Source organism: Hermetia illucens, chromosome 1 (assembly GCF_905115235.1).
Source record: "Hermetia illucens chromosome 1, iHerIll2.2.curated.20191125, whole genome shotgun sequence".
Lineage (NCBI taxonomy): Eukaryota > Metazoa > Arthropoda > Insecta > Diptera > Stratiomyidae > Hermetia > Hermetia illucens.
In genome coordinates this window covers 149,313,832-149,341,007 of record NC_051849.1, presented here as the reverse complement: position 1 = coordinate 149,341,007, position 27,176 = coordinate 149,313,832, and the positions used below count along the sequence as shown (strand labels likewise).

Genomic DNA, 27,176 nt, shown 5'->3' with positions numbered 1-27,176 from the left:
TTTACTTTGGGAAAATGGTTTATCAGCTTATCCTTCTTGGTCTTCTTCTTTTGAATCCTGGAGACTACATACGTGAAGTCTCCTTCAAGTGCGTCTTTCTATTTTCCCCATTTTCGTTGATTCGCACTGCAACGGGCTATCTGCAGCCCGTTTGGCGTTTACCCTGCTTTCAGTGGCTTCAGGCTCGGTCTAATAACCTGAGGCTGTTAAATGCATTACTGGTGTCCATCGCTGTTACTGTGACTCTTCGTCTCAAAAAATGGATACCACATTAAATTTGTTTTACACTTACTGTACACTTACTACATCATGCCGTTTTTCTGAGAATGTGCCCGAATTCTGAATAGGTTCCACCAGTCGCAGTTTCGCAGCTGTGTCAAAGATACTAAGGAATCTGTATAGGTCCCTTTACCTAGGTAGCACCAATCGTTTTGTCTTTTGCCATATCCCTCTGAAAAAAAATCCTTTCGGACATTCGACTGCAAGTATCTTTATAACCTCCGTAGGTACCGATCAGGACCGGCTACTTTATTGTTCTTTAGAGTTTTCACTGCTGTATTCAATTCATACTCTATGAACAACCAAAAGTGTAACCAACTTCAAGTTCTCCTTGCCTTCCTTAAAGTCTGTCGCGATCATACCATGGCAAGCGTTTACATTCTTCGAATTATCTACATATCAAGGTCTTCCGCTGCTGGCTTTGTATCCGAGAAAGTTGCCACGCATCCTGGTCTTCTTAAAGTGGTAATGGTATTGGCTATAACCAGCCCCAATTTGCCTGTTGTATCTAAAACACGTCTCTTGAATTTGTCGTTTGCATGCCTTATTCAACTGTCTTAGAGTTAAAATCTCCTTCTACTAGTAAATGTCCTCCCAATTCTGCTGTTTTGTCTTCGGTAAGATTGACTTCCTTTCTATCCAATCTTTGGGTGTCAGATTACAATCCATCAGAGAGACATACATAACACCTATTTTGTCCCGTTTTATACTGCAACACTTCGCTGTTACCTCGTCGCCTTCGTCTTGAAACCAGCTCTGCTCTGTTTCTGTCCACATTAGCTTGAGAAACTGTCATTTATTGTATTTACGCCTCTCTTGGGAAATGCTTATTCTTATACGAATTGACTCGTAGGTGTTGTTACCCTCAGGAGGTTGGCCAAAAACTTGACCTGTTTCGGATCTATGTAATGTAGACTTGGACATTGATCAGGCAGGCATGCGGGACGCTGGCTTTGGCATAATCCAAAAAGCAACTTAGCAAATTGTTTGGCTTCTAGTTGCCTATCCAAGAACTACTGAGTCAATAATAAGCAATTCTTTGCAGCTGCTCATCTAACTCCACAGACCTTTCGCTCTACTATCCCACCCAACTAACCGACGTGCGGGTTACCCTAGAAGTACATAGTGCGGAATACTAGACGCTCTGCACCCGATCCAGGCTTATATGCCTCCAGTTCTTCGAGTTGCTTATGGCTTGTTGAACCCCTTCCTCTTTAAAATCCCAAAAATTCAAGTTTTGTTACGTTTAAGATAGCATAGTTCCTTTCAATCGTCTGCACTTTCGTTTTCACCGATCTAATGATATGATTTAGCCTAATAACGTCCTGCCCCAATGCATTCCAAACGAATTTTTGGTAGTGGATCTAGTTTGATATCAACCTGAGGATAAGGAAGAATGCTTGGCCGAGTACTAAATACCTTCTCCATAGTACAACACTATCAGCTCCATGAGGATCTCAAGTCGTACATGATCCCTGATGACGGTCAGAATTACGTCGCTGCTAGTGATAAAACGGTATTGCATTGCAATAATTCCGGAAGAAGAGCAATGATTCCTTGGTGCAACAAGAGGTGATATGATGTTCCATTTTATTAGGTTAACTTATTACCGAACATAATCTTTATTTCCATTTACCGTCTGCTCGAACGGAACATTAGCATCTGCGAACTGCTTCGGTCATGTTGCTCCCAGGTTAGAGCTGAGTCAGCGTCTGGTGGATCCCCTCTCCCCTGAATGAAACGGCAAACCCACTTCGTCGCTTAATCTCTTAATGGTATCCATTATTGTAAACAGGAAGACTACGGCGATCTGTCTGACTGAGAGCCTTGGTTTTGTTTATGTTTATTATTATTCTGTTAAGGGAAAGTCGGACCGCGTCCTTAAAGAAATATTGTGCCCCTTTTAGTGGTTATAGTGTACCTATTGATCTCAGTATCTCAAGCAGGCCTGTAACCGTCAGGAACTCTAGTATGTTCCCTACTTCCAGATCTTTCAGCTTTACATCTGGTATTAAGTGTTCTCCCAGATGTCTCGACCTACTTTGCACAAGTGCGGGACACTCGTCATACTCCTCACAAAACCTGCAGGAAGTGTCCGTAGATAGCTAACTTCGCTAGGTGATAGTTCAACCGACAATAACCAGTGAGAATTCCCACTATGATTCGGAGGTTCTTTTTGGTGAGATTTAAGCAATCCTTTGTGCGTATGGGTTCGTATCCCCCAATAAGCACCCTGGAGTGCTCCATCCCTGCAAGACCCACCCAGTATAGTTCCTTCAACCGTTCCTCTTCATTTCTTAGATTCATAGCCATGAAACCGTTTCCGATTCCACAGAAGGGTTCTGGCCCGTGTAAAGGCGTCCCTGCTCCCTTCTTGGCTAGTTCGTCCGCTTCGTCGTTGCCTTCCAACCCAGCATGGCCTGGAACCCAAAGTGTCCAGACCTTGTTGGACGAGCCGAGTGTATTCAGTCTCTCAAGGCATTCCCACACCAGTTTACAGTTCACCTGGTTGGACCTGGTTGGGTGCCTTGATCATTGCTTGGCTATCAGTGAGAATAGCTATGTTCTGCCCCCTGAAGTTCCTTTGCAGATTAAAGGAGGCGCATTTATCTATGGCGTATTTTTCCGCCTGGAATATGCTACATTTTCCTTAGACCAATAACACCGGCACCCTCTCCCTCTGCTGTGAGGGATCCGTCAGTGTACCAAGTAATCAGTTGCTGGTTTAAACCATATGTCGCAGCCACGCTCTCCCAGTTTGCCTGGTTACTCCAACGTGTTTCAAACTTCTTATCGAAGTGAAACCTCGTTGTCGTGTTATCCCTTGGCATCAGCAATTCGGGATACCGCCTAGAAAGAATATCAATCTTCTTTCGATTTAGACAGCTCCCCGCCTCACTCATACTACCGGCCATCCTGAATATTGCCCTCCTTGCATGCATCTGTATATGCAGATGGAGACGGGTTAATCCCAGAAGGACCTCCAGGAATGCCGTTGGGCATGTCCTCATTGCCCCACTGATACACACACATGCCAACCTTTGGAGCTTATGTAATTTCCTGGCTTATGTGCTGAGTTCGGTTCTTTCTGCCCAGATTACCGCTCCTTAGGTAATCATTGGCGTTATTATTGCAGTATATATCCAGAGTAGTGTCTTCGGGCTGCAACCTCATTTTTTTCCTGCTATGGATCTGCAAGTCATCAGAGCTCTCGTGGCTTTCCGACAAGTGTTTCCGACATGTGTCTTCCAAAGTAATTTTTGGTCTAGTGTAATTCCCAAATATTTGACCTCTGTTTCTCGTTTCACCTCCATATTATGCTCTCAGGTGACCAAGCTTACGCCTCCTAGTGAATAATACTATGGTGGTTTTGGTTGATCGACAGTCCCACCTGCCTGCACCAGGCACTAGTAACCCTTAGTCCAGTTTGGATTCTATCACATAGGGTATCTTCATATTTGCCTCTACAGATTAAAACAATGTCCTCCGCGTAACCCTGGACTTGTAATCCAGTATTTGTTAACACGTCCAGGAGTTCATCCACTGTCATACTCCACATCAGCGGTGATAGTACCCCACCCTGTGGACAGCCTTGAGTGGTATTCATGATAATAGAATTTGGACCTGTCGGTACCTCTATTTGCCTGCTTTCTAGCATTTTGCACCTGCAGAACGCCAGGGTGTTTCCCACTCCTTTGCGGCTCAGGGCATCTTGTATCTCTGTGTGCGATGTGTTGTCGAATGCTCCTTCGATATCCAAAAACGCGCACAGTGCAATTTCTTTTGTTTCTATGGCATTCCGTAGTACCTCTGTCAGCTGATACAGAGCAGTTTCAATTGACCGTCCTGCCCGGTAAGCTTTAGAAAGTTAGTTCTAATATAGTTGTCTATGACCTTCTCCGCCGTTTTGAGTACAAACGATGTTAGCCAAATTGGTCTGAAAGATTTAGGGTGAAAAGGATCTTTTTTACCCGCTTTTGGAATAAAGACCACTTTTGCCCGTCTCCATGCCCTTGGTATGTATCCCAGTGCTATGCTCCCCCTTACCACCCTCAGAAGAGACTCTAAGAAAATTTCTAGGCCACTCTGGATTAGTGCTGGGAAAATGTCATCTGCTCAGGGAGATTTCACTGGTTTAAAAGTTCCCACCGCCCATTTTAGCCTATCTTCTGAACATACCTCTTTTGCTAGTTTCTTTGTTTATGTTTTTCTTCTATTTGAATTTATGTGCTTCTTTCTTCAAATCGACAGCCATCTGCCGAGAACAATGACTCTATGAGAAAGCACGCAGATTTTATCAGCGTAGTCGAGGTGTTTGAAGAAAAATGACTCCGTCCATTGAACGTCCATATCCTCCAGATAAGGCAACAGGAAGAACATCACCGATAATGTAAGAAAAAGTATTAGTGACAACCCCGCCGAGCCCTGCTTTGAGCTGTGGATTCCTCTGACATTTTATGTCAACGCAGCCTGTAACATTTTGAACCGTTATATATTATTTTGATAACATCTATTAGTTCCTCCGTATGCCTTGAGTAGATCATTCAAGATATACTTCCTGTTGCCGCTGTCAAAAGTCTGCTCAGTATTGATGGGAGGTAAGTGAAACGAGGAGTGTTAATGTAGGCAGTAGCATAGGATGTCGAGTAGAAACCAGTCTCTCCACGAAAGGTGGATACCCTTCGCAGTAATTTTTTCATCCCATTCTTCCATTCAATTCCGTAGCCTACATAACGACGAAATCTATGGGGGATACCACGACCGTCACGTAAAATTCGGCTCAACAGGTTGCGGTAGGCGGGTCACTTAATCCGTATGGATGAGGAAGATCCAGCCCGGAAAGTCTATGGTAGAAAAAGAAGACGAAGCAGATCCAGATGGAGCGATGGCGTAGATCAGGACGCCAGACAGTTTTTAGGGATATCGAATTGGTGGACCTCGGCACAAAACCGGAGTGTCTGAAATTCTTTATAAAGGCAGGCCTAGACCGGATCCCGGTTGTTGTGCCGTTGGTGATGATGATTCTTCCATCTATTGGGAAATATCTCTGAACTCTAGGATTTTCCTATGAATGAATGGAAATAACAGGGATTGCTAGAACTGTAAAGAACAAATCCGTAGAGAGACCATCAAGCCCAGCGGTTTTAATCCGCTTTAGGGCGTTGAAGGTAGAGAGAAATTGAGTTCTATTTCGATGAGCAGCCCGTAAATACCTAGAATAATTATGCAAATCTAAACCCTTCCATGCCTAAGATACCTCAGATGCAATAAGTAGCAGAAGGCTAACCCTGGCGCCCTGGGGTTGTACGATTTTTACCCACTTGGCTTTTTGACTTCGCTTTTTTCTTAAATGGCTCTTGTTTAAAAACTTAATCCCTAAGGAAGTTTATTCTTTGCTTTGCTCTTTCTAGTGCTCTGGTCAGACCTGTGTTATCTGACGATTTTTTCCCATCGGAGCGTAATCGCTGGCTATGGCTAATTGTATGCTTTTTAATGACCTCACTAACAATCTTTATTCGTAGATCCCCATTCAAATCCTCATTTCGAATATACGAGTGAGTAGCTACTATGTTTCTTAGTATTTTGCTTTGAAAAGCTTATATGACTTACGAGTTTGTTTCCTTGATACAGCCCCAGTACGTCCTTATTGTCTTTAGGATGAAATGGCCTCTATAAAGAAGCACTGGTAAAATGCCATCTACTCTGGGTGATTTTAGTGGTTTAAAATTTCCCATCGTACTCTAACTTCCGAGCATACCTCGTTTTCTAGTTCCCAATTTACTTTTTTTGGCCCTTCTGCCCATCGTTTGGGTGTCAAGCAGAATATTCTTGTCTTCGGCTGTGGAAAATGAGTTCTGAGAAGTTGATGTACCTTGTCCTCGTCATTCTCGGTATGTAATGTATTTCTTTGGTTTGTGCTAAAGATGAATTCAAGAAATTACCAATCCACTGATTGATGTCGCTGCTTCCGCAGCTCTCATGGTGAACATTGGATCACAGCCGAAAGGTGATAGCGCTTTCTTCTCGCAGAACTTCACCAGTCTAACAAGTCATTCCGGTGGGATCCATATGTCGTCTCCTGGGAAGTATCTGGTCGCCACGACTGTCTCTCGAATTCTCCCCACCAGCTTCCAATGAGACTTAGACAGCCACGAAGTTTCCACCCTGACTATCTGAAAGACGTATATATATTGTACTTCATTTGAGAATGAAGCAAGCTCTGGATTTTTCACAAGAGGAATCCCAAATTACCTACATGCTTCCTCTTTGCTGATTGCAAATCTACCCTTTGTATACCCAAGGTTCTTGAACTAATTCTATTCGAATAATATCCTTGGAATTTGCCCTTGCAATTACTGCAAATGCAACTTTTGCAAGATAGGGTGTTCCTGAGGAATATTATTATTCGCCGTTGAAGTATCATATTCCGCCTCCAATATGACACTTCCCTGCATTTTGCTTTCTTTAGAGTATAATCATCCTCCTCCGACGTTGCACTTCCTTATGTTTCGCTGTCCTACTTGCACTTTGGAAACTCATGGTCTAGGTCGTCTAGCTGTTGTGGGCAGCAATTTCACTTCCCCGCCTGATCCTGCCCTTTGATCAGAGCTTTGAGTCAATGCCTTGTTAGCCGTTGCGATTCACAGCTCTTTAATCACTACCAAATCATTTTAAACTTTAAATAGGAATTTTCTAGTGACTTAGAAAAAGTGGAGTTGACTATAAGTAAGCTATGAGAAGTCCAATTAGCGCTGTGTGTGTCCCCTCTATGCCGCAACTTCTAAGGACTATGACTGTGGACGTGCAGGACGAAGTGCAACTCCTCCAAAAACCACAAAATGCTTTGACTAATGCCCTCAGTCTGACACTAGCAAGAGCTTGGTAATTCCAAAGGAAATACCCCCTGCAGTGTATGGGGGATTTTTCGACATGGTCCTTTATAAGCTAGTACGTCGTAAACCTATACGGGTTTGCGCTCGTCTGGCCCAAAAACTTGTGACGAACCTCCACCACCTAGAATCAGGCACACACAAAATCGTCAGCCGGACGCAGACAACGCTCATATAGAGACAACCAATAACGGAGTCCCTTTGACCTATATCCTTGTGACCGGAAACCCGGAATAATGAATATAAGAACCCGATACCAACTTACCACAACTGCGATAAAAAACTCCACCACCTATCTAACATGAACTTAATTCTTTCGCACATGCATATTTCTGAAACAAAAAAGCCTGCGTTCAGAAAAACAAAACGCCATTTATCGCTGCCACCTCAAGTGCTGCACTTACAAAGAGTAAACCAGGTACATTTGTAGTCCCATTTTTGCTCGTAACAATACTTGATGTTGGCCACAAGTGATTTAACAACTGATTCACCAAACTATTCAATATTAACAATCAATGAAAGCACACTAACCTCCTCCACTACATTTACCACTGCTCCACCATCACTTGTTGAAGCAGACAAACTGTAATCAAAAAGGAGCAAGTCCTTTCCATATCCATGCCACCGAGCAAAAGTGCCATCGGAAGCGACGATAACTGCCATTGTTCATAAAAATAGAACGAGCCATTCCAAGTACGAATTCAATTTAAATAATCGACGTGATGTCTAATAGTGTCCTAAAGGAAGGGCTCTCCAAGGATATTCCCGCAGTTCCATCAAGTGTCTGCACTGTGCTTTCCCAAAACTCCAGTTCCAGATAACAGAGGATAAATTGTCCATCGATTTAGTTAATTTGTTTGACTTCGCTTTGGCATGATGCCCAAGTATATTTCCGAATACCAAATTGATATTGAGTGGATTAAGCGATATTATTTTATAAATAGGCACCGAAAATGAGGGCGGTACCAGGGAGCAATTGTAAATTTACTCCACGAAATGAGCTAGCCCGACCGTTTTGGAATGGTGCCGAGGAATGTCGTGATCATAATCCAGTAAACGATATTCCAATTACAATAATTCAATATTCATTCTAAAATGTGCCAGAGTTGACTACGTAATTAGCTTCGTCGAACACGTTGTCGAGGGAATATAACCCAGGAAGAGAGGGATAAGGATCTTTGATTGTACTTTCCACGAGGCAGTGTTTCCTGATTTATTTAAAGGCTTCATCAGACCTATTAAGAACCAGATCACATTATCGTTACGACCAGGTTCATTTGATTATCTCTCCCTCTGGGAAAGGATATTTCATTAACTTTGTTTTATCCTGCTTTAGTGTGTTGGTTGTGTCAATCCATTCCGGTCATATTCGGGGCATAGCGCTCAATCGAATCTAATATAATTCTTCTCACAATGTATTTGCCGTTGCTGCATTTTACGGCATATGCTATGCTGAAGAATATGTAACATCAAAGTATCAACCCTCCCAACACGAATTATGAATCCAAAACGAAAGCCTGTAACCCTCGAGATATTACAGTAATTTCATTGCGAAATTTAAGTATTACATCCACCAGAGTACGTGCTCGTGATCCCTTGACTCGGAATTTATTTTCAGTGCGGGTTTTCGCGTCTCCTCGACATATAAATGAGTGCACACACTTGTAGTAGCAACAGAGCCCAGGACACCTTCATATCATATCTGCATGGCCCTTAGTATCGCCCCAACATAAAGACAAATGGAAGCAAGAAGAAAACGACCCAGAACCAACACAGATAAAGCAACAGAATAAAGGACAATTGCGATAAAATTATGCATTCATTAAACTCGGTACCTTCCATGCGCACATATTGTCGACACAGAGCCGCGCATAAAAACATCACTTCATCCCATGGCAACCTCGGGGGATGAAATATTCACCTCATCATGTGGAAAAAAATGAACACAAAAGATAATCCGCCGCCTCCCAGGACTATTAAATCCACTCTTAAGTCCAATTGTTTGCAACGCGGTGTAATAATATTCATTACGATGCTTCGTACCTTTTCGCATGTTATTCCGTGATTATGAACACTAATTAAATCAGGTGAGAAACTGAGCGGAATAAATTATTTTGCTTGCAGCACTCCTTTGAGAATGTTTCGATTGCACTTTCGAACAACAAATGAAACTTTGCTAAATTGCAGGAACATGTGAGGAGCAGTTCCTTTGTGGTTTTACACTCACTTAAGTGTTTTAGTTGTCCTTGGGGACACTGTAGCGGAAGTATCAGAAGCAAAGAAGGAAGACATCAAAGGAAAGACTATGGTGCAAATGTTTGTATAAAAGAAGGATTTATTTGCATTTAATAGTAGGATCAACTAACTATTACCGCCCTTTAATCAATATAGGATACCTGTTAACTATAATACGCTGTCCAAGTCTATAATCGACAGGAACACACACACGAAGGTGTAAAACTCTTAGAAAGGTACGTCGACTCCAGCTCGGTCACGGGAACGTTAGAGAGCGGACGCATGTGGGATTTCCACTCGCTAAAAACCACCCATGGTCTCTATAGCCCCAGCCCCGACTTGTTCTATAACTTGAAGATTACGGAAGAAACCGTAAGCCAGTCTTCCTTCGACCTTAGGATCTACGAAATCATATTCTCGGGGCTCGCCCTCCATTCCAGCGTTTAATTGAGGTTTCTTCTCTTTATCCCAAACTTCGTGCAGCGAAACATCACATCCTGTACATCCTCCGCTGTTCCACCGCATCTAGGACAACTCAGCTTCCAACCCAAAGCGAAGGAAATACTCGCTCTCCATGTTTCTGCTCAAGATATACCCAATGTTGGGAATGAGTCTGTGCGTCCAACAGCCCTTCCTAGCCTGTGTTGCCAGAGATCATATGACTCTGACCATACCGCATTCCTACGGTCTATACGCCCCTCCAAACGTCATGCATGATACAGCACTGATGTGGTTCTTAAAGTGCTGCGAACGCTCGAACTAACAGTCGATAAACCGAATGCTTCCTGCTCTCAGAGTTTGCAAGCGCCTCCGTCCACACATCAGAATAAATTGCTTTCCCATTATACCCAACAAGCAGATCGGGGGAGATGATGCCCAGGTGGCTCATTGGGTTTGAGAAGCAGCACCACTTTTTTTTTCCACGGAGCAGGGAATATTCCCTCTTTTAGGCACACCTCGAAGGGGTTAACGAAAAGGTCGAGCCTAGCCTTTACTGCCAGCACAAAAGTTCTGTTAGGGATGCTATCCAAACTTGGAGTCTTCTTGTCGCCGACCCGACCACATATTTCACGCAGCTCCTCCTCGGTTTTTAGAGGTACTACACGCTTGTTGGGGTGGACCAACGTTTACGTCGTGTTGGTGCTGAGAAAACAAAACGGCAACAATCTCTTCCAGAAGGCTTGGGCTGATGCGATTTTTGTACTTTTTTCATTACCGCCCTATAGAACCCCCCCCCCCCCCCCCAAAGGTTTATATCGACAGGTTGCATAGCTTTTAGAAGCGACTCTTTTTACACTTCCGCAAGAACTCTTTTAAGTGGATCCGCAGTTATCTGTGTATCTCCTCTCGATTATCTCTACCGGGCTTTCCTCTAAGCCTCTGGTGAAGTACGGAAACATACAGCTTGTTCTACCAGTAGGTTCACTGCCCTGTTGATTCGTTTCGCCTCGCCGCACGCCAACTCGATGCCCCTTCATCGCTCCTTATCATGGCGCCTATATTCTGGTGAATATTCCGTTAATGTGTTTGCAGAGCTTCATGACCGTGTTACCTAGTGCATTTTACATCATTCGAGTGGTTTGGCGCCAAGGTTTCTTCCTTTTTGGGTTATCTTGCTGCACACTGCCCACTAAGGGCTTGTGCCCATATGAATGGGGATCTGTGAAGCACCATGCTTCTTCTGAACGAGCCGTGCACTTGTAATATTAGATGCCACAGTAGTCAAAGTTCCCAGGCACTTCAGTCGTTGGATATCGACGGCCGGAAGAGCACTTGTCACTCCCAAAAACCACGGAACTGGTTTTCCGAGGTCCTCCACCGTAACTTTCTTTCTCTCTAACTTTCTTCTCTCTTCTACTCTTCCATGTTATTTTTATTTCTGGCTATCCTTCCCATAGCCAATTTTTATCAACGGGTAGGCGTTTTGCTCCCACCTACTCATCCTGTTGTCCGGATAGTTGAGTGGTTAGAGCGCAAGGCTGTCGTACGGAAAGTCGCGGTTCAAATCTCACTGGTGGCAGTGGGATTTGTATCGTGATTTGACGTCGGACACCAGTCGACTCAGCTGTGAATGAGTACCTGAGTCAAATCAGGGTAATAATCTCGGTCGAGCCCAATGCTGACCACATTGCTTCCTAGTGTACCGTTACGGTCTTGAATGAAGTGCTCTAACATACTTCAAGGCCCTGATCCAACATGGATTGTTGCGCCAATGATTATTATTATTATTATTACTCATCCTGTGATTCCACCGAAGATTTCGCACAGTGCCGCCCCCGCTCCTTTTCTGGTCAGCTGGTCCGTTGCCTCATAGCCTTCTAATCAGTGTATCTAGGCTTTATTGTGCGACCCGAGTGTATTCACTCTATTAAGGCATTCCCATCCCAGTTTAGCGTTGACCTGGATCGACCTGTATGCCTTAATAGTAGCTTGGCTATCAGTCAGAATAGCACTGGGTTGCTTCTAGAGATCCTATCTATAGCGCATATTACCGCCAACTAATGTTGGTTAATAACCCGTCAGTGCAGCAAGTAATCATTTGCTAGTTTACGCTGTAGGTCACTTGGCAGTTCTCCCAGTTTACTGTTACTGTTTTTGTCAAATGAAACCTAATTGTAATGCTATCCCTTAGCGATTCGTAGCAGTTCAAGATACCGCCTAGAAAGAATATTAATCTGCCCTCGCTTTAGGTAACTCCCGGATATGCTGAATTTTGCCCTTCTTGCCTATATCTGTATGTAAAGATGGAAAAGAATCAATCCCGTTGGCCGTAGAGCATGTAGTCAGTGCCCCAGTGATGAACAAAGCTGAGTTCGGTTCTATCTGCCCAGATTACCGTCACATAGGTAATCGTTGGCCTTATTTTTGCAGTATTTATCCAACGTTGTATTTTTGGAGTACACCCCTTTTTTTCCTGCTATGGACCTACAAGCTATCAAAGCCCTTATAGTTTCCGACATATGGTCCCAACATGCGTCTTCCGGAGTAATTTTTGGTCTAGGGTAATTCCGAAATATTTGACCTCAGGTGGTTAACCTAGCGTTTCCTAGTGGATGATACTCCGGCTTCGTTTGCTGGATCGATGGTCACCCCGGCCCTCCTACAATAGGTGGTGGTAACTTTTAATCCATTTTGGATTCTGTCACATAAAAGATCCCAATATTTACCCTTACACATTAATGCGATGTCATCAGTGTAACCCCGACCACGCTTGTGAACAGGACAAAGGCTGAAAAAAAAGATCAGTGTAATCCCGGGCCCGTAATATTTGTCAGCTTCCCCAGTAGTCCATCAATTACTATACAGTACATGAGCGACAAGAGACTTTGTACTTGCCCTTCATTGGTTTCTGCTTCTATCTATTATTGGGGTATCAAGCAAAGTGTTGTTGTTTTGTAACAGCTGTGGCCTGTCCTGTTCATTCCTGGTAAATGTCCCATCTTTCTTATTATTCTATATCTGGAGGCTTCATTCCCTAGAGTTATGTCTAGTATTTCTTGCCTTCTGTTAGTTATGAATGCTGACGCGCTCCGTACATTATATATTTCTAGCCTGTTACTGAGGATATATTCAAGAAGGTATTCACTTCTTTGATTGGTGTCGTTACTCCCCCAAAACCTATGATGGTTGATAGTTTCGCAGCCGGGAGAGTGCGCCTTCCTCCTGCAGAACTTTACCAATCAAACAACTATTTCCGGTGGAATCTGGATGTCGTCCCGATGCCCCGACTGTCTCTCGAGTTCTCCCGCTGACTTGTACAGCCACGAAATTTAAAATCAAAAAATATTGTATGGGTTTAAGGAAGATGCAAACTCTTGATTTTTTCACTCGCGGCATACTTTTTCCTTACAAACCATGCATCTGCCTCCGGAATATCCAGGGTTCTTGAAAATTGCGACTTTGAAGATACTGGTCTAGGTTCCCCAGCCTCCCCTCCTCAATGGGCAACACAACCACTTCCCTGCTCGCTCCTACCATTTCGGCTTTTATAACTTTTGCCATTCATTCAAGGATCTCGATAGGCTTTCCACCTGATATATCTTCCGCAATATCCTTTCTTGGTTTCCCCCTGTGTAGATGCAGAGATGTTGCCAAATCTGCAGTTGATGAGACAGTTACGGTGATTGATTGTCTACAAGAGCCGGTCATGTACCCGAATCCTAAAGCATTTGCTTTTGCCCTCCACCAAGTTTCTAAAGACTCTCCGCAATCCCGTGCGAGGATCTTCATTATAAACAATTTAGAGACCCAAAGAATAAATAAGCAACAACATCAAATCGCACCATGTGTACCCCAGTGTACGTTGATAGTTCTGCTTCCTTCCAGCCTGATAATTTAACGACTACAGTCCTAAGCTATTTCGCCGCATCCTCTGTCGCAGGGTCTACCAGTGGCTCTGCATTCGATCCCTTGCATGTCTGCATGGCCGCAAGATCTTCGACGATTTTCTGATCCTCCGGAAATAATATCAGTAGTATAGTCAATTGAAGGGCCTTCACCGCACTAGCATAGCTAACGCCGAGCTCCTGGCTCCTACCTTCGTCCCTAACATATCGGGGGTCTCCTCTCTCTCGGATTCAGATTTGGGTTTTGTGAAATGCTCCCCTATTGTAGGCTGATCTCTGCTACTCCTCGCTTCTCTAGTTCCTTTCTAGGCTTAGATCTATCTTAAGGCTTCTTAAGGGCTTCTTTTTATTAACGCCTTCCTTCAGACATCGCAAATACCATTTAGTGCCTGCTTCCATCCTATCATTTTATATACCGACCTATATGTCAGTGTTAGGCTTGGCTCCACTGCCTGACTTCCCAATTTCTCCCTTCTTGGATGTAATATGGAATGGTATGGAGTATCGCTTGTTTCTTGTTTATCTTATTATTTAATATATCACTTTAGATGGGGATTAGGAAGTCTACCGCCCCGGGCCCCGCAGCGCGTTATGATCAAGCTTACTCGCTGAAGCGACAAGGAGTCAGTGAGGTTCCGTTTGAATACAGTCAATTACCCCAAACTGCAAACAATACAATAGGTACGGTTCGCATAACAGCTTAAATTCGTTTCGACGCTTCAATTCAGACCAGTAGCATTTTGTTAATAGTAAAGTCACCTCGTACAGGCTGTGGCTATCACCACCCACTAACTATCTTGGTGGATCCACCCCAGAAAGAGATAGGTTGGTTCCCAATGACTTACATTCCCCTTTGGTTTATCCGGAGTATTCTGCTTGACCCTTTAATAGCTTTTGTTCCAGCTTCTCTAAAATATTAATGTTTTAATAAGAAAAGTAAACATAGACGAAAATAGATATTGTTGCAGAATTAATCCCAGAAGTGTCGTAAAAGAAGCTAACCAATTGGTGCCTTCAATGAGTCCTGCTTCCAAAGGACCACACCGACTTTCATCTTTCAAAATAAAGCTACGTGAGTCTACCTGCAGCATACGGGCCATTATAAGTCGGTATTATTGAGCAGAACCGAAGCAGCGAGCAAATGGAAATGTGGATCACATTGTCTTTTTTATAGCGCTATGGTCCGATGTCCTGAAAATTCTTTCGACATCCATACACCCCACATAACTCGCCCACAAGAGCTTTCGAATCTCAATATGGAAGGCAGCTTCTGGCTCATCGTGTAATAGGTGCAACTCACTATCTCATTGACCATCCTAAAGAGGGGGTGAGAACTCCATTGCTGACTAGACCATGCAGGGAAATCCACTATCCCAACATGACGAATGGGCCTCTCCAGGAGCACATGGCGCAGAACAGTTGAAAAAGAGCGCAGTCGTATCAGGAAGTCCTGGAAGAAGCTGAAGCGCATTTCTGCAAACCACGAACGCGACGGCGCGTAGACGTAATTGACAGGATATGCCTGCAAAGAGGTAAATGGGAAACACATATGTAGTTGGAAAGTTCCCCACCGAAACCAGAAAGGCACTACTATTTAAGTTATTAGCCTGCAAATAAAGCTTACTACTTGGTCCCTCCCATTTTAAAGTCAAAATACATACACAGGAATATGAAGCTGTGCACCTACAAAATGACCATCAGAGTTTATGGCGGTGATGCATGGACCTTAGCTTGGAACCCATAAAAATTCTAAATGTCTCCGGAAGCAAGGTCCTATGTAGAATATTAGAAGCAGTTGTGTGGAAACAAGAGGAAAATCGACAGAAGGAGACCAGTCGGCAAACCAAGGCAAAGATGAGCAAACGCGGCTGACACCGACTGTGAAGAACTATTAAGGGTGAGAAATAAAGAAGACAAAGTCACTGGACCGAGACAGTTGTAAAGCTGTAGAGCTGCGAAAGAGAAGAATCACTCCAGAACCATGGTTTACCCAATAAATAAGATTAATTCGATACAAAAAGCTGGCTTTTTTCCCAAAGTTCCTTTTATAATATAAAGCAACACAAAACCTTTATACTTGAAGCACAAACCTTCCGGTTTTCGACTTGTTTATATCTACAAAACCAACTTCGATCTATTGTGTTAACCAATTGCCTTTCTTTCACAATTGCAGACAAAGTAGCAATCAAAGTAGTTGATAGAGGGGGTCTGGATGCTCGAGCGTTGCGGATGTTATCCCGTGAGATAGCCACTTTGGAATGTGTTCATCACCCCAACATCCTTAGGTAAGATTGCTTGTGGTCCATTTATTACAATAAGCACATAGTAAGCGTCCGGATATCCTTTCTATTGCGATACATATAGTTAAATTCACGTCAATTATGTACGTAGACGTAGACAGAGGACATCTCCGCAAACACTTGAAGATATGTGAAGTGATCAACCCCATTCTATCTTACAGATTGTTTGAAGTCATCGAAACACTCGGACGTGTTTACCTAGTAACCGAATGGATTCGAGGAGGCGAACTGTACAATCATATCACTCAAGGAGGCCCATTAAGGGAAATACATGCTGCTCCATTGTTCAAGCAATTACTCTTAGCTGTTAAGCATATGGTGAGCGATTGAAAGAACTCAAGGAAGAACTGTTTAAGATTGCTGTCCTTGTTCTTGCTTGTCGTTTGCTGTAAGAATCCCACGTTGATTAATTTTGTATTTTTCATCATTCCAGCATAGCCTGGGATATGTCCATCGGGACATTAAAGCGGAAAACGTACTTTTAGTATCAGAGAATCGCCTGAAGTTAGCCGATTTCGGATTTAGTACGGAGCTTTTAAATGGTAAGTAAGGACCTGAAAGTGTTCCCTTGATGGTAATTATTCCAAAATATGGGGTCATTATTAGAATATAGACACACATATACGTATATGGAGTAGCAGCATCATAATATAGATATGCTGTCATTTCATCCTTGGACTAGCAAGAAGACATTTAGGGAGGCATCTGTTCACTATTGGAACGAGAAATCATAATATTGGTTTCAAGTCGGTTAATCGTAAAGTAAAATAAGCTGAGTGATATTGTATGGTAGGTAGGTAGGGTAGAGGTATAAGTGGCCGCTCCAATTAGTACTATTGTGCGCCGTGTTGATGCCATAAGCTGCTGTTCCAGACCTACTGTGGGAAGGACAAGAGGGACAGAATCTAGCCGGCTCAAATCTTCAGAGCCAGCCCATGAAATTTGCGGAAGACAGTAGCTACCACACCCTGCAACCAGAGATCTCTTTGAGGTCGCCAAAGATTATTTACCTAGTATCCAAAGCCTTGCTCTATCTAAAACAAAGAAAAAGAAGGTGTACGTAGTTTGGCGGCATAGTGCACTAAAGCCCAGTAGCACATGCAAACTGTGAGTTTGTACACGTTTTTGCCCAACACATCACCGGTCTTCCACTTTGCGGTGGTTGAAAAGCTCATGGCGAAACAAATAGGATATTATTAGGACTGTAAGGCTTCGCTGCCTCTAAAGATAGTACTGCACGATATAGCTATGAACGTAGGGATAAAGGAAGTGTAGTATTATATCAAGTGTATCCGCCAAGTAATGCTGTAAAGTCCCGATGGTATCTGCACATGTGGTACTTTTACCCTATTGTATTTCCTTTTCACTGTCAGCCACCCTACAATAAAATTGTACGTTAGGTATACATCTAAAAAATCCTCCTCGGCTGGAGATCCCATTTCCTCACGAAAATTTTTTTCCAGGAGCAGAGGCTACACAAATTAAAATAAAATTCACTTTGAGTCCGTTTGGGAAGGATCGTATGACCATTCTATTTAAATTCCAAATTTAGACTAAAGACTACTTACACTATTTCTTACAAAGTAACCTATCTTGTAAACATTATCCTATCTTTATCATGTGTCGCGCACATGTCCATATTGCATTTTACAATGCGCAGGTCAAAGTGTCTTCATTAATGAAGACACATTTCTTACGAAATAGGGTACAAGCAATATAAATAACATTATGCTTGTACCATTTTTATTATCAGGCCCGTTCACACATGTTACAAAACAAGATGCGTTCTTCGAACAAGGTCCTGTTATTATCTTAAGATAAGAATATGTCTACAACTATGGTACAGGCAATATAAAATACATTATGCCTGCACCCAATAATATTTATTCTATATGTATACCCTAAATATTTATATTGTGCTATTACTCACAGACCTTCAGAGCCCTCAGCTCTATGTTTAGTTTCTAATTTAACTTAAGATCCACTCCCAGATGCTTTACTTTCAAGGAAACTAACAATCCTTTCCCGAATCGGAATCTGACGGCCCACATCTTGCCCAGCGTGCCCTCCATAATCTACCACATCCCTGATACCAATATCATCAAATCGCCGAACATTCACTGCGTACCCGCAGAATTTTATCCACCGCTTTCAACCAGAGCTTTAGAGATACGGTTCCCTCCTGGGGCGTCCCTGTCATCACAACTACTTGGCCCCTAGATTACCCTTCCTAGTATACTATTCGTTGCGTAGCAGCCCAATTTTATTCTGTCTAGAGCCTCCTTAATGACGTGCTGAGATTTGAAGTTGGGGACCACTTTCAATTTGTGTATCTAGGAAGCATGGTTTCTGCCGACGGCGGCACCGAATTAGTTGTTACCTAACACATTAACAGCGCTAGATTCGGTTTCACTGCCCTGTCTAAAATTTGGAAATACAGTTATCTCAACACCAAGGTCAAGTTGAGACTGTTCTGTATTAATGTTGTTTTTTTACTATAAGGGAAGTAGCACGTGAAAAGTGAACTCCCCTGTACTCAAAAGCTCCAAGCTTTTGTCAAAACTTGTCACGTCGTATCATCAGAGTACGCTGGTCTGACAATATCTCAAACGAACAATTTGGTCGGCACAGGCCTGGCACCCGTATGCTATGTGATAGGAAGACGGAAGTAGCAGTTGACCGGTCACACATTAAGGGGGAGGTGACAATTCCATTGCGGGCTATCCTATGCAATAGAAACCACCCTTCCAAGATGGCCACCGAGTGGGTAGCCACAATGACACTTGGTGCAGATCAGTGGAAGACGAGTGCGAACATATCGAGAAGTCGTCGGGGAGCTGAAGTGCATTTCAGGTAATCGCAAACGATGACGCGTAGTTATGGTTGACGCGCTATACCCTACCAAGGGTGAAGGACAACTATATATTTGAGTAGTTGTTCAGCAGACGAAAGAAGTGAGGCTGATTGACTGAAAGACCTCTCCAGGAGTACGATAGACGTCTGGGCCCAGAGCTGTATATGCAGAAAAACTGTTTATAGCCTAGTTGATTATATCCCCGCTGATTGCTGAGTCATTACACTCTCACGACTTACCCTGTTAGGTTCCTATCGGTGTTCTGATCTTCTTCGCTGACGAGAAAGTGCGTCTGGACGAGTAGCTCCAAAGTCTCGCCAGAAAATTCGATCCAGAAGCCCTCTGATGTTTTAAAAAGGAATAGGTTCCTGTATTTCTTAGCCAGAATTTCACTCAGCTTCGCAGAATTGCTGATTTTTTCGATGTTTTGATAAAACTCCAGTCTGATAGTCGTTATGGCCGTTATACGTCTTCAGATAGTCTTTGCCTACCTATATTTATGCGGCTAACGGATGCTAAAGGCCTCTATGGTAAGCTTCTTGAATTTGGACGGGTCTTTGTTCCACCACAGTGGCAATGTCTCTTTGCCTTATTATTTTCGGGCGCATGACTTTAAAGGCGATTTCTTATTTCTTCTCCAGAACCCAGAGGTTACCGTTGGCAGCATCTATGAATTTCAATCCTCTTGGGATCTCAGAGCGCGATTCAGATTGAAAAGTGTACGGCTGGGATACATGATGGACCTCTAACGGACTCAGACACTCTTGAGTCCTCTACCCTAAAAGTCCCATTTCCAGTTACTAAGGTGCCTGGCCCTGTTGCATACCGATAAGTTTGGATTAATAATAAAATCGAAGGAAGGCGTATTTCGTTCAGTGCCGAACGGTCCCAGAGGCTTCACTTTGTATTAGCATCGTAGTCTATCTTAGGTTGGCTTTCCTCAATGTGATTTTGGGAAACGTTGTAATTACACCGATGGTACTTATCGGTGGTACGCCAGGGAGGAGATGTGTACGCTATCGCTACAGTTTCACCAAAATTATGTCACCGGATTTTGGATTTTCGGCAACCAGACGAGAGCAATATATCCTCAGCGAATCTTATTATTTGAGATACTCTTCGGCTTCAGGCCCTTCCAGGCATCGCTGATATTACCAACGCACGAACTAAGAAAATCCCTTGAGAACTGATTCTCCTATACTAAAATTTGATATTCACAGATCACCTGGAAGCAATTGAAACAGGGGGTGCACTGTCAGGGGTTTCCCCTTGCCGTCCAACGATTCTCTATAACCACCACAACTCGACGCTGGTATTTATCTCCGCTGCCAGTTTTCCACTAGTGGATTTGCCACTCGTAACTAACTCGCTGAAGGGCTTAGTGCGTGCACACTGTATGCAAAGGTCGCTTGTTATCTGAGCCCTTACAAACTCTCTCTCTCCTTTCACTCTCCTAATTGACCTCATGCTAAGATCGGTGGCGGTAGGTTTCGCCTTCTTCTAGTTTCCAAGTCTTCATTATTATAACATATACGTTAATTGAGTAGTAATCATTTGATATGTAGGGAGGTCCTTTTTACTCCGCTCATCAAACAATCCTCCTTACTCTCCGCAATCTCGTTTAAAATATATGATATATAGCTTTTTGATACTGACGCTTGAGCAAGATTCCAACGAAATTCAACTGCTTCGTTGGCTTCTGGCCGCTGAAATTCTTATCAATCGTCCCTTCTCAGAGAGGTCCGGACCTCGATGATTTCAGAACAGGAGTTCCATGGCAGGTACTCTTTACATACAGTTGGACAACAATGAATTCCTCGTTACAGCATAAACACCTCTTCTTCTTTTATCGTTGTCCGTTTTATAAAATTTGAGTCAATGTCTTTTTCCCCTGAGGTTAGGTTGAGGTGGTAAGGGCTACCACCAGGATCTTAATTGAAACCAAAGGTGTGCAGGATATTCAGAATCTACACACTAAAGATTAATCTCCCCCTTGACTATGTAACCCTTGGCATGCACTGTTTCATCTTGACTTACGTTCCTATTGTCGTCGTTTATAGAGCATGGGTAACGTTTCCCGGGCGGTAACCAAATTTGTTTGCCATCGAAATATGACCAACGAATGAACAGATCCTCATCAGTTGAATGAACCTACTCGTCGATCTTCCTGAGATGGTGAGTTTCATTGCATAGCATAACCAGCGAGGTACTTTACTTATTTAAGAGGACAATAAACATAAGATTGTCTCCAAAAGGGGAAAGTAGGAAGCTTAGCCTATGCTTTAAAACTATAATAGGAGAAAACGTCTGACGAACCAAGCCGTCGTGCGTTAAAGTACCGACATTGCCTCAAAATCAGGAGAGAGAAGTAGAGTTCGAGCCCGGCGAAAGGTAATGTAAAAGTTTCTTTCTTATAAGTGCTACAGAACAAGAAATGTTAGAAAAGATGGAGCAGTTCATGGTCCATATTGTTATGTAAAGGAAATTTAAAGAGTAAGGGATGAGTCTAGTAACCCAAACGAGGGAAGGCCTTCATAATGCAATTTTCAAAGGGGGACTAGATCACGGAACAATACACAAAGAGCCTTGAAGTAGGAAATCCAAGACTCTAAAGGGGGTGAAAAAACTCAAACTCAGAAGTGGTACGCAAATGACAATCTGAAAGCATGATTACTGCAATTATCGAAAGATACACCTAAGTTTTGGATGGAGCTCCGGTATGCTGTAGCGTAGGCACCAGATGAATACAGAGTGGGAGATGATTTTAGAAAATGGCATATCGAAAGACATTTACTCACTTTAAGTGAAAACTCATTTATACAGCACCATTGAATAAGAGTCTAAGTCTAAATTCGACTGTAGGGGCACAGACTCTATTAGGAAGCTACAGAGGAAAAGAGCTTAAGGTCATCGTCGTAAGGCAATCAAAGACAATAAGAAGAGAGATGAGGTCGTTGACTAAAAACAAAAATAGTAGGGGAAAAGGAATGTTATAAACCACCACCAAGGTTATATGTAATGAGCGACAAGAGGATGTTAAGCAAGACAAGTTTTGGCAAAAACAACGTGTGATAAACAACGTGAAAGGCCTCAGGGGAATCCGCGTAAGCAAATGTGCACCTCCTGCCGAGAATTTAAATATTTAACTACGAAATTGATAAAGCCTATTCGGTGGACCGACCTCGATAATGGTAAGATTATCCTACCTGGACTTAGTTATTAGTGACTATAACCTGTCTTCGTCCCTGATATTTTGACTCTGGGTGCTAAGCTCAAAACGATAGTTCCGAGAATCAACAACAGTGGAAGTAAGTTTCTCTCCAGTTGGTCCGGTCCAACATCAAATGGATGCGGACTTAGAATTCCTATATCCTCAAATAAAAAATCTAACTTCGGTCAAGCTTTGGTCGAACTATGACGGATTGGTTATAATTCGTAGTCACGTTGTGGATATAAAAAGAAAAAAGTTAACATCTCCTAACCGCTTCAGTCATGCTGCCCCCAGGGTAGAGGTGAGGTAATGTCTCTGGGCTGAACGAAACCGCAGGACGTCTTCGTCCCTGATCCGCGCAAGGTTGCAACAAACTTTATTTCAGCTTAGAAAAACTGTTCCGTTCGAAATATCTCACCACACATTCGAAGCGCTCATTGTATAAGACTTGCCAATCTTCATATATTTCTCGGGTGCGTCGGTCTTTAACAATAAAAACTTGCCAAATCTTAGTCAGACCGAAGAGGAGAATCATCCAAAGAATTTTTGGCCCCCACAGAAGGATGGACGATTCCGTAGTCACCACAATGAAATTTATGGCTTGTGCCTTGACCGTCTAGTCGTCTAGTCGTATCCAAAACATCGACTCCAAAACGCTGCGGTGGGCGGAACATTTGATTCACGTGGGTGAGAGTGATCCAGTCTGGAAAGCCTATAGGGGCAATGTAGGGGAAACAGTAGACATAACAGACCCTCACTCAGATAGCGCAATACCCTAAGTCAGACATCAGACAAATTGTTGGAACTCGTCGAAAAACCAGAATATCTGCATTTCCTTACTAGGCCAGGCCTAGATCAGACATCGGTTGTTGCCTGTTTTAACTTCTCCATATATTCGTTTAACATCTAGGTAAGTTGGTTGAAACTGCCCCTATCAAGCGAGGCCCACGATTGTTTGTTTCCATCCCTTTTTCATCATCATCATCAACGGCTCAACAACCGGTATCCGGTCTATGCCTGCCTTAATAAGGAACTCCAGACATTCCGGTTTTGCGCCGAGGTTCACCAATTAGATATCCCTAAAAGATGTCTGGCGTCCTGGCCTACGCCACCGCTCCATCTTAGGCATCATAGATATTGCCTAATCCCGGGTGGGATTATCCTCATCCATACGGATTAAGTGACCCGCCCACCGTAACCTATTGAGCTGGATTTTACCCACAACCGGACGGTTATGGTATCGCTCATAGATTTCGTCATTGTGTAGGCTACGGAATTGTCCATCCACATGTAGTGGGCCAAAAATTGTTCGGAGGACTCTCCTCTCGAACGCGGCCAAGAGTTCGCAATTCTTCTTGCTAAGAACCCAAGTCTCCGAGGAATACATGAGAACTGACAAGATCATTATCTTGTACAGTAAAAGCTTTGATCATTTGGTGACACGTGTCGAGTGGAACAGTTTTTGTAACCTGAAATAGGCTCTGTTGGCTGGCAACAACCGCGCGCGGATTTCATCATCGTAGCTGTTGTGATTTTCGACCCTAGATAAGAGATAGAGAGAGAGAGAGAAATTATCAACGGTCTCAAAGTTGTATTCTCCTATCTTTATTCTTCCCGTTTGACCAGTGCAGTTCGAGGTTGTTGGTTGGTTGGTTGGTTGGTTTTTGGTGCTGACATTGCCACCATATATTTTGTCTTGCCTTCATTGATGTGCCGCCCAAGATCTCGCGCCGCCTGCTCGATCTGGATGAAGGCAGTTTATACATCTCGGGTGGTTCTTCCCATGATGTCGATATCGATAGGCCAGTAGTTGGGTGGACTTGATAGGGCATCTCCTTGTATTACACTGTTGTTGGTCTTGAAAGTGATCCTGCTGCTTTTATCTGGCCTCGCACATTGGTCAGGGTCAGCCTAGTCAGTCTTATAAGTTTCGTCGGGATACCGAATTCTCTCATGGCCGTGTACAGTTTTGCCCTGGCTATGCTATCATAGGCTGCTTTAAAGTCGATGAATAGATGGTGCAACTGTGGTCCATATTCCAACAGTTTTCCCATCACTTGCCTCAGAGAGAAAATATGATCTGTTTCTGATTTACCTGGGGCTATCCGGCCTAGCAAGATAGAGGAAAATATCTTATATATGGTACTCAGCAACATGATACCTCTATAATTGTTGCACTGTGTAATATCTCCCTTTTTATGTATGAGATAGATAATGCCTCGTTGCCAATCGTCAGACATTGATTCGCTGTCCCATACCTTGAGCACAAGTTGATGAACCACTTGGTGTAACTGGTCGCCTCCATATTTAACCAATTCGGCTGTAATTCCATCGGCTCCTGGCGGCTTATGGTATTTTAGCCGATGAATTGCACGGACTGTTTCTTCTATACTTGGTGATGGCAGTATTTGTCCGTCGTATTCAGTTGGCGGGACATCCAACTCTAGGATGTTGTGGTTGTTCAGTAGCTCATCAAAGTGCTTACCCCATCGCTCCAATATGCCCATTCTGTCGGAAATCAGATTTTCCTCTTTGTCTCGGCAGGATGAGCATGGAGGTGTGTAAGGCTTCATCCTGCTGACTTGTTGGTAAAACTTCCGCGGATGGTGCAGTTGCTCCCTGTACTTTTCTAGTTCACAGACTTTTTGGTTCTCCCAGGCTTCCTTTTTCCATCTGTGAAGTCGCTTCTCCGCTCGACGGAGTTCGTGATAAGTCTCTGTGCGTGCCCGCGTTCTTTGAGAATGCAACATTATTCGGTATGCAGCATTCTTCCGTTCCGTTGCTAGCTTACATTCATCTTCAAACCAGCCGTTCCGACTCTTTTTGCGGCTGGGGCCAAGTATGTTTGTGGCCGTATCAGTGATAACGTTCTTCAGGTGGTTGTAAAGATCATTTGTTGATGCTTCATCTCCAGGATCTTTGTTGACTGCGGTTATAGCGGCATCCATTTCCCTCTTATAGGTGTTGTGGAGGGCTGTGTTGTGGATGGCTTCAATGTTAACTCTCAGCTGATTGTCAAAGGGGATTCTGGGTGGTGTTGTTATTCGAACTTGGAACACCATGCCAACGAGATAGTGATCCGAGTATATGTGTTCTGACATTCATCAAGGCTGAGAGGTGGCGGTGTTCGATCAATATGTGATCAATTTGGTTGAAAGTGGCCCGTCTGGAGAGGCCTATGTATGTTTGTGGACCGCTTTCCGCGCAAACCAAGTACTTCCAACAACCATTTTGTGTGACACTGCTAATTGAATAACCCGCACTCCGTTATCATTCGTATTTTGGTATAAGCTATGGGAGCCAACTTATCGCCTGAATACGGGCTCCTTCCCTACTTGGCTGTTAAAATCCCCAAATATGATTTTGATATCATATCTAGGACAGGCTTCGAGGGTTCGTTTTACTGCCTCGTACTAGGTATCCTTCTCCTACTCTGCAGTCTCCTCTGTAGGGGCGTGAACGTTAATGAGGCTTTTTCTAAATTTGCCTCGCAAGCGCAGAGTGTTCAAGAGTTTTCAACGCCGATAACAACAGGTTTCATTTTTTGACTGACTAAGAAACCTACTGTGTCCGGATAACTGAGTGGTTAGAGCACAAGGCTGTCGTACCGAACGCCGCGGTTCAAATCTCACTGGCGGCAGTGGGATTTGTATTGTGATTTGACGTCGGATACCAGTCGACTCAGCTGTGAATGAGTACCTGAGCCAAATCAGGGTAATAATCTCGAGCGAGCGTAATGCTGACCACATTGCCTCCTACAGTGTTCTGTAGTGTACCGTTACGGTCTTGAATGAAGTGCTCTAACACACTTCAAGGCCCTGATCCAATATGGATTGTCGTGCCAACGATTATTATTATTATTATTAAGAAACCTACTCCGAGCACATGGTTTACTGGATGGCCACTATAATATATGGTGTAGCGGCTCTTCTCCAGGAACCCCGGTCCCTGTCTAACGCATCTCCTGCAACGCTGTTACATCAGCCCTATATTGGGACAGGGTATCGGCTAGCTGCTCATCAGCTTCATCTCTGTACAGGGAGCGCACGTTCCATAAGAAAATGCGCAAATCGTTATTCCGTTGTCGTTGCCGGGTTCGTCGTTGTGTAATCCGTCCAGTCCGAGGCTCCTGTTGTGGCTTCGTAACATGTTGTTTTCCGTGTAAGGTTGTCAGCCCTACACAACCCCCAAACTGGAGGACCAGTTTGTACAATTTGTCCCGTTTTTAAGGGCGGGAGACTCGCCTTCATCCTTCTCCGTCTGCAGCGTTTCGTTAAGAAAGAGCTCCCAGCGGTCACCACGTGGAGGTGGAGATAGGGTTTGGTAGTAGAGCTGTTGGTATTGGTTCAGCAGGCATTTCCCAGGTTTTATGCTCCATCGTGGGTACCAATCCACGTTTGGACCTATACTACCCTTTCACCACGTCCATCACTTTTCGCTTGATTAAATACTCAGTCGGACACAGAATCGCACAAGATGTGCGCCTCACAGCTATTATTAACACTATCCATCACCTCTCTATTTGGTGATAGCAAATTTTCTGAACACCTGCAATATTCGAAATCCGAATTCGAAGTCCTAGTGGGACCATATCTCCTTTATATAAAATGTAGACCTTGTATTATAACTGAAAACTGTAGCTTAAAATCCTCCTGAATTCAGTACTTCATTGGCAAATTTCGAGATTTTCGAGTTGCTACTCCTGCACCTGTTATAGTTTGTAGTCGCATTTTATCTCCAAGAAAAAGATCACGAATTAGAGATTAATTATTAACCATACATTGGACTTCTCCCCAAGCACTGCTGTGTCAATAGTTTCCTTCGTCCTTCCCAACGTTTCCAGAACTTCTACTACTTTTGTAAGCATATTTTTTCCAAATTCATGCAAGGGTAGTTGATTGGAAATCCAAACTTGAGTAAAGAAATGATAGTGCTGGAAATCCGTTGGTAAAATTAATATTTAATCAATAGTTGTGAGTAACTTTGCACCCTCCCAGGTGCTCGCTCAGAACCCGAGACAGAAGAATATCTCCTACAATTGCTCATGACGTACACACAAGA

The 27,176-nt window shown here is 43.5% G+C and overlaps 1 protein-coding gene across 1 annotated transcript in view; it reads left to right on the top strand.

Annotated features, from left to right (window-relative positions):
- The window catches only part of LOC119646448 (probable serine/threonine-protein kinase SIK1B), a 93,654-nt gene that overhangs the window by 46,252 nt on the left and 20,226 nt on the right, over positions 1-27,176 (top strand). The window contains exons 3-5 of the mRNA XM_038046900.1: positions 15,924-16,035; positions 16,212-16,368; positions 16,484-16,592. Coding sequence (XP_037902828.1) covers positions 15,980-16,035; positions 16,212-16,368; positions 16,484-16,592 — 322 coding nt within the window. The 5' untranslated portion in view covers positions 15,924-15,979. The remainder of the gene's footprint in view (positions 1-15,923; positions 16,036-16,211; positions 16,369-16,483; positions 16,593-27,176) is intronic.